Here is a 14,145-nt window from a genome sequence, read left to right as displayed (position 1 = left end):
TACCAAGGAAAATTCCTTTCACAGGATGGTGAAGGCTAGAGTCTCAATGACAAAGTCTTTGAGACCAGACTAGAAGGAAAAAGACAAGTGACATGTAGAACGCATACTTTCAAGATACAGACAGTTCAGACAACAGTTCATATATGGTCTGAGCTCACACAGAAAGTGCTAATTGCTTATTGCTGAAGTGATTATTGCTTTTTATTTTGTAAAATTAGGGAAGAATCACCATGATAATTCAGAAAAAAAAAAAAAAGTGTTTCCTCTAGAATGCAGTGGTACTAAATAATCTTCTAGCAGAAACACGGAGAGAAAAAAAAACCTTACATACTTTTGCCTTTTACGGGCTATAAAAATGGTACCAGTATGATAAGGTACTGTACTTTCATTTAAATAATATCTATGTAAAACCTAAATTGACGTAAAAAATTCCAACTAGTTTACTGAAAGCATGGTCAATACTGTACTTGGGAGTTTCTATAAATAGATTACAATCATGCAATTTAAGACCAGATTTCGGAATGTGAAACACACAGTTATGTCACCAAGCGGAGGTCATTGTCCTGTTCCTTCCAGCAAGAATGCAGCTATCAAGAACATTTCACGCTCAGATCAACTGTGCATTTAAGTATCACTTGCTTTCAACACCCACTGAATAAAAATAGAAGGGGACAACAGAGAAAGCTAAAAAAGCACAGAGTAATTCAATAATGTATTTTTAAGCTGCTGGCCCTCCCCCCGTATTTTCTGCCCAATCTATGTCAATGTAAATTTCAGCACCAACTTCAAGGAAACCAGAATTTAATCCATGGAGTTCATTCAAGAATTTTAAAGGGGGAGGGTAAAACACAAGCTCAGTGGCCACAACTAAGGAAATAAAAAAGATGACAAGGAAGAATACCGTCTGCCTGAATCCTAGCATGTGTTTTGTCTCCATTAACTCCCCTGCCTTAAGGAAAGACACTTGTGCCAACTTTCTTTTACATGGTATTTCACAGTCACTTAACCTCTTTGCCTCAGACTTCAGCATCTGTACAAAATGGGGAAACAAAAGCCTACTATCCATGGAAATACTATGAGGATGCTTAAAAGCATGCTACTTAGTAGTATCTGTTCTGAATATTAACTTATCTGTGCCCTCATAAACTTTTTCCCCTCAATATTTTTAATTTCACAACAAACTATACATTAAAATTTTGCAAACAATTAAGTCTTAATTAATCAATACATACTCTAAACTTATGTAGGAGTAATTTCAAGAAACATGATACAGAAAAAAAAAATCTTCTCTCAAGAGGTAACTTTTCCCTTTGAGACTTTGAAAAGCTGTTTAATACTGCCTAATGTAGTACATAAACAGCTTAAATATTTAAACTTCTTTTTTTCCTCCCTTTTGTGTTCTGGATAGCATGGCTTTGGACACTGAAAGGAGACTCACAGAAGCATCACTTGTTTAAAAATTATAAAATCCATAAATCTTTATTCTGAAAAGAAAAAAATGCCTCTTGTACACAGTTTAAGCTACACAGATCTAAGGAAAATGGGAAAGTTGATGTTATTTCCCATATGCCACGTCAGTTAACACAAAAGTCACTTATGAATTTTGTAATAATGAATCTAAGTTTTGAAGTGTACATTACTTCTTGCAACCTGCACAGAGATACATATAAGCATACGTAAAAAATGGGCAGTGCTCCGTGGATGCGAACAAAAGCAATTCCTGAAACTCTCATCAATTACTTCGTCCATCCAAATGCATAAATAGACATTGGCATACCAATTTTTATATACTGACAGCAGGGTATCTACTTGTAGGACACCACACTGAGAACTGCCAACAGAAGGCTGGGTCTCTGCCCAGGACAGCGAAGATTTCCTACAAAACTGTGCTTCGTATGCATTCACTGAGTAACAAATGCATTCCACGATACACTGGATAGTAACAGAAGAACCTACTAGGCTCAAGCAATTTGCAGCAACAACACAACTCTGACAAACTCTGATGCAGTATTGACAAATTATTTTGATGTCTGGCAATAAACTTAAAGAAGTCACTGTAGCTCATGACAGTGTCTGTGCTGTAAGACAACTGCACTGCAGACTACGAGAGTCCTAGTTCCTCATGCTCTGGGACAGACTCCTGTTAACATTCTACTCAATATAACCCTCCACTTTGACAACTCTATCTGGTTATAGCTCTCTAAAGAATTTTATCTAGCTATCACAGTAATTTACATTTTTCCTAGCTTACTTTACTCACAGAAAAACATATTAAAAAAAAAATCTTAAAAAGAAACTGAAAGGACACACACCATGCACACGCCCCCCCCCCCCCCCCCCCCCCCAATTTTATACATCTGGCCTACTACCCTCTCAAAGAAGGAATTTAAATTGATCTAACCTCTTCTTAACTGACAGGTTATATTATATTTTGTAGAGATCTAAATAGACACTACCTGGTAGATTCTAATTGAATAGAAAAAATCTATACTGGTCTGAAGAGAGTGCATTCAGAAGATCTGATTTTTATGTAAATACTTATAAAAATTCAGCAGTCAGTGTTGAACAGTGCAGATGACTAATCCTCTACAGGTGACTAATTCAGTAATTAGTATGTTCGTGTTGATAACAATCATATCAATTAACATTTAACAAGCAGAGCTCTCAAAAATAAAGAGTATCAACAGATATTCAACTACTGGCAGAAGCAGAAGAAAGCATCATGAAAAATGAAAAGTAAAATTATAGGATATTTTGAATAGTTGTGTTAACTAGCTTAAGTTTCTGAACCACTGATGAATTACTAGTCTCCTCCTTTGTTGATCTGCGAAACAGCTCTGCAATAACATCCCACGGAGATCAGCTTGCTAGTTCAAGATACCTTGAAAACTACACCATCTAGTCACACAACAGTCTACTGCTTCACAAAAGGAAAATCAAATGGGATGAAAGTCAGCAAAACTCATTCAGCAAAACTCATGCCTTCATTAATAGCAACCCACATCTGGTGAGATTCTCTTTCAGGTACTACTCCTTTCTCTTGCAAGTAGGAATCCATATGCTTAACACAGATTGTAAGGGTCATTGACAAAGCCTTTGAAAAAAGTGCCTTTTTTCTGTGTGTGTGGGTGTGCACGTGCATGTAGAAGACATTACTAAAAGTGTTAAATCTAAAAATTGATGCTAGTTGCTTATTTCAGTAGTCAAGTCTGTTGGTGGTACACTGTCTATACTGACAATGTATTTGTACCAGAAGACTGCTATACAATTAGCATTTATGAACTACCCTCATGTTCCCTTAAACTTAATTTGAGTGTGTTTTCCTCCCTCATAATTGACCCAAGATTATAACAAATACTTCCAGGTCAGTGAAATGTTCTAATCTACTACTCTTGCAAACCACCTCTAATTTAAAGATATTAGACTTAAATCATGCTACTTCCCCGCCCCGTTCATCTGCAGATTCAAGAAATCCCAATATTGGAAGTCAATTTTTATGCCTGAAATACTGACCTAAGGGTTTTGCACCACATTAAAGCACTGTTCTGCCATTGTTCATAAACTGGCATCTGCAACTTCTAAATTATATTGAAACGGAAACATGAGAAAATAGAGCATCAACTCACAGTTAATAACAGTTGAAAACATGGCAGTTACGTGATGTCAAGCTCAGATATATGTTAAGTGAATCAGGAAAGAAAGCTACTTAAATCCTCAGAAGTTGATTCTTGCATCCTATTATGCAAAAATTTAATTTTTACTCCCTGATGCTTGCAAGGTTTTTTCTGAGGTACTCCTATCTGATTGACTCTATCGTGATCTTGAGTCTAATGATTTTATGTTACCTAAACAGGAATAAACAGAAGTCCCCAACTGAAATTATTTTTATTTCCTAAACTCAAATATTTACAAGTGGTCAGACACATCTGTATAGTCAAGGAAGGGAACTTCTAGACAATGAGTACTTCCTGTAAAACGTAGCTGCTTCTTAAGTGATCCTGGCATAAAGCACTGGCCTAACAAAAGCAATCACAATTCCCTTCTGTATACGGACACAGTGACTATATACCTTGCTATAAAAGAATTTTTCTTCCATCAAGTAACAGTTCACATTTTTTCAGGATCCAAAGCAGAACTGCAGTTATCACTTGCAAATGAAACCACTGTTTTTTAGACTCAGATGTAAAGTAAATCTTTACTTTTTCATATTGCAGATTATTACCAAACCAGGAAAACATTTAGCAAACAGTCATGCATGTGTAAATTTGAGATATTAAAAGATCAACTGATACAATACTTGAATTTCCAAAGGCGACATCCCACGGGGAGCTGATAGGCTGTTCTTCTCCTTTTGCTCCACCTTCCTTATCAACACCTTGTATCCCAATGCCTGCTACAGTGGTCACCACCTCTAATTCCAGATCAATCTACAAGAAGCAAAATTATACACACCGAATGCACAAAATTAACTGGCTGAAGTTACAGATAATTTGAGCTAAGTGTCAAAAACAGAGTTTTGATGACAAGTAAAAAACAAATCCTAATGAATTTCAAGTATTTGTTTATGTAGGAAAATAATGCTGATGTGGGCAGCAAGGGCAGCAGGAAAACCACGTGCCTGGAATTCTCTTCTACATGCAACAAAAATTAACACTGCTCTGTCAAGGTTTTCTCAGCAGTTGTAGAAGGCAGCATAAAAATTTTCTAGAGAAATACTCTGACAGACAATGGATGTGGATGTTTTATTTTAAACTGCGATAGGAATATGACATAAAAATTCAGATACTGTAACAGTATCTTCCATCTCTATATAAAATAATCTGCACAAAGAAATTATTTTTCCAGTTTATTTCATGCCTTAGAGCAAAAAATGTTTTTATTTTAATTTCTGCAACCTAAATCCTTTTATTTTTCCTTCCCCATTTGCTTATTTTTAAGTGACTTCCAATACCTCTCATGAATGTATCATGATGATCATGTAAAAAGGGAGTCTTTCATGCATATAATCTTATAACTTTTGTAGCAATAAATGCACTCTTTTTGCAAGGCCCATGGCCTGCACAAATATTTGAAAGCATGTCCTGTAGTTGTTGTATTACTTTAATTCTTGGATACCCTCATGGCACATTTAGATAAAAAGGAACAGCTAAATATCACGAAAAATGCTGAAGAAGTATGATCTAGATCTTCAGATGTTTCTGTGCTGTCTTTGCTACCTGCAACACTTAATTTCCTGCAGTTACCAGGCTACAGTGATGAATATTAGTATGATGAGGACCCTGGAGGGAACTACTCATTTTTAGTAACAATGTTTCTGTACGAACAGGGACCCTTGGTCCTTTGGAGAATAAAACCTGGTTGCCAATTACAATGAATACAGTTGCAGGGAGTTTGTGGATGAGTGCTTTGAAGTGAAACACAGAATGAACCTACTTAACAGTACAAAGGCGCCCGAATGGAGTAAGGCTGTACCTCCTCTGATCACAAATCAGACATATCTGTGAGGATCTGAGTACAAGATCTTCTGAGATACATAAAATACTTTTAATAATAAGGTAATACTATATTGCTTCAACAAAGTTCTGATTATTCTAAATCTGACCTAACCAAATGTAAGATCCAATGACAATACATACGAGTAACGTTCCTATGTGCTAAAACCTTTACAAGTGTTTAATAAAAAAAAAAATCCACATGCAGACAATTCTGATATTAAAGCAATTACCTGTACTTTAGAGACCCAAACAGCTAACAGAAGTTTAGATATCCACTGACCCACAGTAGTACAATAACTTTAGATAAGAATCTGATACTACTGGAAGTGAAACAAAACCAATTTTTGCTTCCAGTACTAAGAATAGATGTTTCTCATAACAGGAAAGTAAGAGTCACTAGGAAAAAAAAAAAAAAATCAGTTATGCTAGAACCAGTAGTGTCTATCATCTTCATTTGAAAGGAAGCACAAAAGTGTATGTAGCCCTTTAAACAGCAAACTGCACAACAGCATTTATTTATAAGATATTGGGTCTATTATTTCTTCCTGATGTTGAGGGTATTTGGAGAGTAATTAGGTATAAATTTTCACCTGTGTAAGTAGAATACGTATAAGAGATTAAATTTTTAATTTCCTTATGGAAAATTTACCTTTCTGATTAGGTGATTTTCTGTATCAGCCACATAAATAACATTATTTTTTATAGCAATCCCTTGTGGTGAGTTGAAAGCTGCCTCTGAAAATCTTCCATCTCTCCTTCCACTGTTTGGACCTATAAATGAAACAAAACAAACTCAAAAGTAATTTTAGGAAAAAAAAAAAAACCACCTTAAAAATAAAGTGCATATATTTAAATCTGTAAGAGAATTACATATACTAAAAGATGCTTTCCTACCACCTTGTACAGTTTACATTATTAATATTTTGTGCAGTCTCAATTTAGTCATTGTGCTACGTAATTACGATAGCCTGGTGCTCATTCTCCGCAAGTTCCCTTCTTCTTCAAACTCATCTTCCAAAGTGAAGTCTTAATAGGTGTCTAAATTGTTCCTGTTCTCTTGCACTAAAGGACAACATCAACAACGGAAGGCAGAAATAAAAAACTACATCTTTTTATATTCCTGACTACATCAAAGCAAGCCAGCAGGAAAAACTTTGATTTCCAAAACTCAACTTCATTTCAATAGTTTAGATCTTGGTGTAATCACAAATGAAACTAATATTTGATTAGCAGCATTTTCTCATTAATAATAATAATAATTAGGAAAAAGATGACATGGAACTAATTACACAAAAGAACAGTGAGAATGATGGAGTGACAGTCTTCTGCACAGAACAATCAAGAAATAGAAAGGAACATGACCTGAATATAACAGTATGAAGGTAAGCATCATATTTCAGAGGGAGTAACATTTAAAAATGCATTAGCAGTATGTGTCAGCAGAAGACATTTAGACTGGATATGAGTTATGTGTGCATCATGATTTATGGTGCAAATATAGTAATTTTAACCTTTGTGCATGCCCACATTTATTACTGTATTACGAACTTCATTACATTATTTGCTGCCCACTGAGTCATTTAACTGAGTCACTGAAATACACAGACTTTTACAACCTACTGTCAGAAGACAATTTAGACCTTTACAGACACAAAGGACTGAGGTGCTGGTGTGTCAGATTCCAGTATTTCCCCTTGTAAGCATCAGGGTGCACATCCCCAGGGAAGGGACTAGCACAGAGCACCACAGGAAGGAGGGGAACCAGTTCAGAGGTCAGGACACTTCCCTCTGAACTGCTGTTTAATGACTATCCCAGAACACTAAAGGGCAGCTTGTTGGCAGAGACTTCATCTCACGTATCACACAGAAGCCAGATTCTCACAACTCATACTTATGACTTTTGTCATAAGAAATCCTGTTTGTACTTCCCATAGAAGAAGGGTATTAAGATTAATGTCTTTATCAGCTTAACTTGGATAATTAAGCTGTCTATCCAATACACTGTAACTTCAAATAGCAAGAGATGTTCTTCCTTTCCTTAAACAACAGTGCCACTGCTATTTTTATGAGGTTTGTAGGATCCTGCCATGGGACAGGCATTAGTCAATACCAGACTAATATAGTACATATCAGCATACAGGTCCTGATTTTGAGACATAAATGAACCGTTGTTTTCAATGATTTAGGGATTCAACCACTTCCTAAATCTGTCTGTTATGACGGCTCATGGATGGACTGTCCCATACTTGGTGCATTAAGATGTAACTTTGAGCACTGTAATGGATTAAAGAACAAGCCTGAATGTTTCATTTATGAAAGCATAAAGCATACAAAGAATGTGCAAATTTTCTTGATTTACACTGTAAAGCAGATAGTAATTTTACAAAAAGTTAAAGAGATTAGCTTTTAAAGCTGAAATGTTACTAACAAACTTTGTAACAAATGTACCTAAATTTAAATACTTAACTTTCACTATTTTCATAACTTGTTTATATGTTACACCTCAATTTTGGTGAGAACACACAGGCCTTTTCATATATACTGAGGCAACTTCATTTTCAGGTGCCTGTGTACTAGGGCAATGCCACTGTTCATAATAATGCTTCCCTCCTCTAAAAACCAGAAGGGGATCCTATACAAGAATGATCTTCATTTAGAAAAACCAGAACAACAACCAAACAAAAATCATACCCCATAAACTTCCCCATCCACCACTACAATTCAACATTCATTTCTTCTATCGGAAAGGGAGGCATTACTGTCTCTCTTCCCTACCTTACTGCTGGATGTGCATCATTTAAATTTAAACCCATTTGCAACTCTTTCAGAAGAAAACAAAATATATTTTTTGTAATTCATATTGGACATCATATGAAAATACAAGCTTTAGTCAATGGAACAAAGAAAAAAAAATTAGACATCTCAACCAATTGCATTAACAGAGTCTCCTATTGGTGGTACTATACTATATCCCTCCATGTCCAGTAAAAGTGATTTTGGTAGAAAAAAAAATTCTGGCAATCCTTATAAACTGCTAGGTCCTCTAAGAAAAGAGTCAGCCTAGTAGGCCCAGTGAACATACTCTACTCCTAAACTAAAATTACTATAATAAATTTATACACCCTTACCTCCAATCGTGTGTAGAATTTGTCCATTTTTTCGAGTAACCAAAATCCTATGATGTCCAGTGTCAGCTATTACCAGCCTTTCTCCTGAATTATCTACGGTCACTTTGCCAGGAAACAGCAGGGGAGAAGGTGGTAAGGAGTCTCTGTATAGCTTTATTCCAATGTTGTTATCTTTGATTTGTCCTCTCTCCTTGTAGAATTTCAGTGTTATAGAAGTAAATAAAAACAACTTCTCTCTGTGTCCCTCTCCAACAAGTGAAAACAGCATATTTCCACGAGGCCCAAGAATGACCAGAGTTGGCCAGCAGGACACTTCTAGTTCATGCCACAGTGTTGCATCTGCATCATTTACTACAGGGTGGACAATATTATACCTCAGAACAGCACTTTTAATGTTATCCAGAACTTTTTCATTTGGGAATTTTGCTGAATGGACACCAACAATAATAAGACCATCTGAAAGGAAAAATAAAATTGTGCATTGAAGCATATTTTGTATTTGAATTGAAAAAAAAGTAAAAATGAACAGTTATCTCACAATGTGACTGACTGCTTTCCAGAATTAAAGAGGATTTGAACAAACAAAAAGCAATACATTTTATTTCATTTAGCATCAATTGTTATGTGCCACACAACAATTCATTCCAAACTGGAAATGTATATATCAGATCTTTACTGTTATTTGGCATTTACTACCTAATCCATTAAAGGGCTTCGCTATTTGTAAAACTTCAAGCAAATATGTAAAAATAAAATGCTTTTGTAAAACACTCCTCCAAAAGCCCTGTAGGTACAGTCAGTAGAGTTTTCTATGGCAAGAATAGTGAAAGCAGCCCTCTGATCAGAGGGCCTGAACCAGGGCCCAAAAAGTAACAACTATGAACAACTGCACCCAAGGACATGGTTTGGAACAGAAGGTAGTATTTACTTTTATGCTTTTCTCCTACCTTTATCACAGAGATGCAATCTGGGTAGCTGACATCTATCCTCACCTCTGGTTTTGTGGTAGAAAACCAGATCCGTCGTATTTCAGGTCTCAAATAGTTGTATTATTTAAGCTCAGACAAGTTTGTTTCCTTCTAAAAAAACTAACCTAATCTCAAGTTGGCTTTTTATTCAGTTACAGAGAAATGGAAAACTATTTTTCTCTTTCAGCCCTTTTCCTCAACCACAAAACAGTGTTAATGGAGAAGAACATCATCATCAATGTGACAACAGGAAAGGGTAAAGTGCAAGTGCTGCACAATATAAGACTTAGTTGAATAAAACAATTTCACGTATACAGAATTTAAAAAAATCACTATAACTCACACAGTCTTTATCAATCCTATAGGCACAGCATGTTGCAGTATCAGACAGCTGAAGTTGTAGCATCATTAACTGCTGAACTCCAAACAGCAGGTCAAATATTCTAACTGTAATAGGATCAGTAGCAGTGCTTATATTTGTCCTTCAAAAATATCATTAAAGCCGGAAAGACAAATCTATACCGAACACCTGAACAGCACAAATAAGTTGTAACATCCTCTCATGAAGAAAATTCTTGTGGAAACTGACAGATGCTATGCTGAGATATAAGAATATGCACACCATTTAAAACCCTTTATTTGAAGGATTATAACAGAGCACAACACTGGACTTATGCCAAGCTATTTCTGAATATTAAAAAGTACTCCCTCTTATAGAAGTCATTTCTGGACTGCTGATAACATGAACTGAATATGCACTGGGGTTTAAAATAACTTTCTGAATGCCACTTGAAACACAGAAATAGCACCACTGAAGATAGCAGCAAGAACATATCAGATAAAGATGGTAGGCGACATTTAATCCTATGGAAAGCAGTCTTCATTTTGAAACAGATCTCCTGAAATTCCAGACAATAGAACTATGTGCATATGTACAATGATATATATAATGATTTAGGATCACCCTAAACCTACAGCTTCTTGTGTTCAGACCTCTTACATCTCATGATCACACCGCTGAAGTTTCAACACACTCCACGTAAGAGGGCATTTGAACCACATTTTAGAAAAAGTAATCAGAGCATCAAAAATGTATGTACACAATTGTACACAATGTACAATTAAAAAAAAGACATTTTGTACTAATATTGAGGTTTTTCTCTTAGCTATGCAGAAAAATATAAGCAACATTCCTTCAAATATTCAAACAATAGATTAAAGATCCAAATGCATTATGAAATAGATGCTTTATCAGAGTAAGATGCTTGTTTTCATTCTAAAACTGTCTGCTAGGTCAGCACCCTCTGTCACTTCTGTAGCACTGTAAATATATACATAGAATGTGTAAATAAATGCTATGTTTACAAATCTAAAGTCTAGTAAAGCTGCAGTTTCGCTACATATTTACTCTGACTTGCTGCTGCCAAAAGAAATCGTGTCACTCATCTTTTGCACCAAAATCCAGTTTTTTGCAATCATGAAGTGATAGATTTTCAAACTAACCCAACCAAAAGTGAAGGGACTTCCCTTAACTGAAGAAAAGAGCAGATCAAAATACAATGAAACTCCAGAACAATGCTGAATACCAAGATACCTGCATTAGTACATCTAGACATTCTTAAAGCATCTTTGATATGTCCTACATACTTTAGTTTTAATTCTTCCAAATTTTATCTCTCTCAAGCTTCTCAAGTCAACAACTCTTCCCTCTTCTTTTTCATAGTATTCACTAGTAAATCGTGTTTGCCTTTGGTGTAGAATATGGACAATGTACATCTACTGAAGTATTTTCTATGGCTTAAAAAACCACAAGTCTTACTGCCTTCATATAGTTATACATATTACTCTAATGCTAAAATCTACACACTTAGCACAGCAAAGAAAGATTACATAATCCTGAACAGACTGACAATCAAAACATGGAAACAGCAGAAAACAACCAAAAGGGAGATATCTATAGTGAAAAAAAACAATGTATTTTTCTTTTTGTTTGAACCATCAAGCACCTTAATCTCTTCCTGAATGCAACTACTATCCTTTGTTTCCCAACGGATTAAATTTAAGATTAATGCTCCACACACCTGCTCTTCTTTCCTTTTACCTCCACTTTCATTCCAAGTATCACTTTTCTCACTCTGGTTCCTGCAGGAACAGGATAGCTCAAATCCAAAAAGAACTTACTAGGATAGCTCAAATGCAAAAAGAATTTATCACCTATCAGCAAAGTACTTTCCTCAAGTAATAACTCCTAATAACGCCTATGACAGGAAGTTTAATACAAATCAAATAAAAAAATGTGTCTCCAAGTGGACATTCAGTTCAGTTCAGAGTGCTGCAGCCTCTTCTACACCAGTACAGAGATGTTCAAATACTTTGAAGAGAAAGCTTGTGGGGAGAGGTTGTTAACATGAATATCTTCTTATCAACTGATTTAACAGCTTGGTCTTAAAAAACAGATTAAAGATATGACACCTATACTAATACAAGAACACTATACTACAAAATGTTTTTGATTTAAAGATATTATTCATTATATGATCAATGTAATCTTCTGAAACCTCAATCTAGACCCTCCCCCAGCATGCCTGATATCCACAGCAGTCCATTTATCATCTGCTAATCACCTTCCACTTAAAACTGTCTCCCTCCCAAAAAAATGCCATGACAGTTTTTTCTTATTAAAGTCCCTCATATCTGAATCATTATACCAGATCTCAAATTTCTCCAAAGCAAACAGCTAAGCTTTACGAGGTAGAAAAATTAGTTTACTTGAGTCTTCTGTAAAGCACTATGTAAACCTACAATATAAGTGAACTACTTACAGAACTTGAAATTTCAAAGATACTGTAATTTCTATTTCTAGTGAAAGAAGGTAACACGTTAAAATAAATGCTGCCAAAATTAAAGTCAGAAACACCAATGGAGAATCAGAGACTTAGACATTATAACATTATTTACTACATATATATATTATATTTAAAGGACTGAAAGTAACACCGTTCATCTCACTGTTCAGTCTATTAAAATATCTAAGATAAGTGAGTAGCTGATACATTCTGTGTAAGACCACAGTTTATCTCTGACAAGTCATCATGATGACAAGAGACTGCATTCTAAATAGTAATTACCCTGCATTTTTATTCACTCAGAGAGAGGTTTCATCTCAGATGTGTCTTTAAAGAGCTTAACTCCCTCTCGAGAATACAGGACTACTAATGGTATATAATGTGATGCCAATACCAAAAAAATTCTAAACAACGCTTACATATTTTGTTATTTCAGTTCGGATGGAAAAAACAAGTAATCCTGGCTATATCCATCCTACTACATTTACTCTTCCCAGAGTTGGTTCCTAAATCAAGTGTAGAGAGTTACATACTTGCATTAACTTTGAGCCCGTATCTTACATCCTTGCGTAGCTTTTTGCAAATAGTCTTATTTATGAGGATATCAGATTTGGGCTTTAAGCACATATCCTGTTTCTTTAATTATACAGACACAACAGATACCTTATTTAACCCCATTTAAAAATGTGATGGGACTATACACAGTCACCTTTTTTAGGCTACTTAAAAGATTAGAAGACATTTTTAGGCACCCCTGAAATTTTGCCAGCTGTTTAGTAATCAGCAACAAAGTGACTCAGCTACTTTGCTTGCAACACTGCCAGGAAATTCTGTTCCAAGCCAGCCAAAGCACTTTTACCTTTATCAGAGTACAGGCGCTCTAACGCGTGGAGATCAGGCAGCAGGTGCAAGCAATTGATGCAGCAGTAAGTAAAGAAATCCAACACCACAACTTTTCCACAAAGGTCTTTGTGAAGAGAAATAGGACCTTCAGTGTTTAACCATTGTAGATCTGGAATTCAGAGAACAGTTAGGGGAAGGGTAGGGAAAGGCTGACACTTACACCTGATTTGCACACCACCACACAATGTTCCTGGTACACTGAACTTAAAAAACAAAGTTCAACATCCCTTTCTACACAGGTAGAAAAGCAAACCAAAAGTCTTATATTTATCCAACTCATCCTTATGTTCCACAATTCTTCATAATTAGTAAATGAAAATAAATATTATTAACAGGATTTAATGTAATATTGAAAGTACAGTTTATATATTTAAATAGGCACCTTTTAATTGAAAGAACATGCAAGCCTCAGAACAATCTTCATACATTTTAAAACATGATTTACATTATTCAACCCCTAACAATGTCATATGGGTAACAATTAATTATTAAAACTCACATAAATGCTAGCAAACTAAAATATTGCTAAACTCAATGATTTTTCCAACAGTTTTGTAAAGATCTAATTTCAGAGATGACTGAAATATTTTGTGTTTATAGTTTTGATCTTGACCTTCAACTTTGAAATTACAGGTATAAATTAATCCTTACATGGGAAGAAATACAACCTTTTCAGATATATCCAGTATCACTCCTGGTCATTTATTTTAACCACTTGAGACAGGAAATAATTATTTTCTCTCTGGTAACTTATATTCCTCTGATCCCATTAGAAACTGGTATCAAGATAAAAAATAAATATCCT

At 35.2% G+C, this 14,145-nt stretch overlaps 1 protein-coding gene across 1 annotated transcript in view; it reads right to left on the bottom strand.

Moving 5' to 3' along the window:
- Positions 1 to 14,145, bottom strand: part of NHLRC2 (NHL repeat containing 2) — a 35,614-nt gene that overhangs the window by 19,890 nt on the left and 1,579 nt on the right. The window contains exons 2-5 of the mRNA XM_074831318.1: positions 13,297 to 13,449; positions 8,624 to 9,079; positions 6,145 to 6,266; positions 4,298 to 4,427 (exon numbers count right to left, since the gene is read on the bottom strand). Of these exons, the coding sequence (XP_074687419.1) occupies positions 4,298 to 4,427; positions 6,145 to 6,266; positions 8,624 to 9,079; positions 13,297 to 13,449 (861 nt within the window). The remainder of the gene's footprint in view (positions 1 to 4,297; positions 4,428 to 6,144; positions 6,267 to 8,623; positions 9,080 to 13,296; positions 13,450 to 14,145) is intronic.

This window comes from Strix aluco, chromosome 7 (genome assembly GCF_031877795.1).
Source record: "Strix aluco isolate bStrAlu1 chromosome 7, bStrAlu1.hap1, whole genome shotgun sequence".
Taxonomy (NCBI): Eukaryota; Metazoa; Chordata; class Aves; order Strigiformes; family Strigidae; genus Strix; species Strix aluco.
The sequence above is the reverse complement of the archived record's forward strand: the minus strand, read 5'-3'. Positions and strand labels throughout refer to the sequence as shown.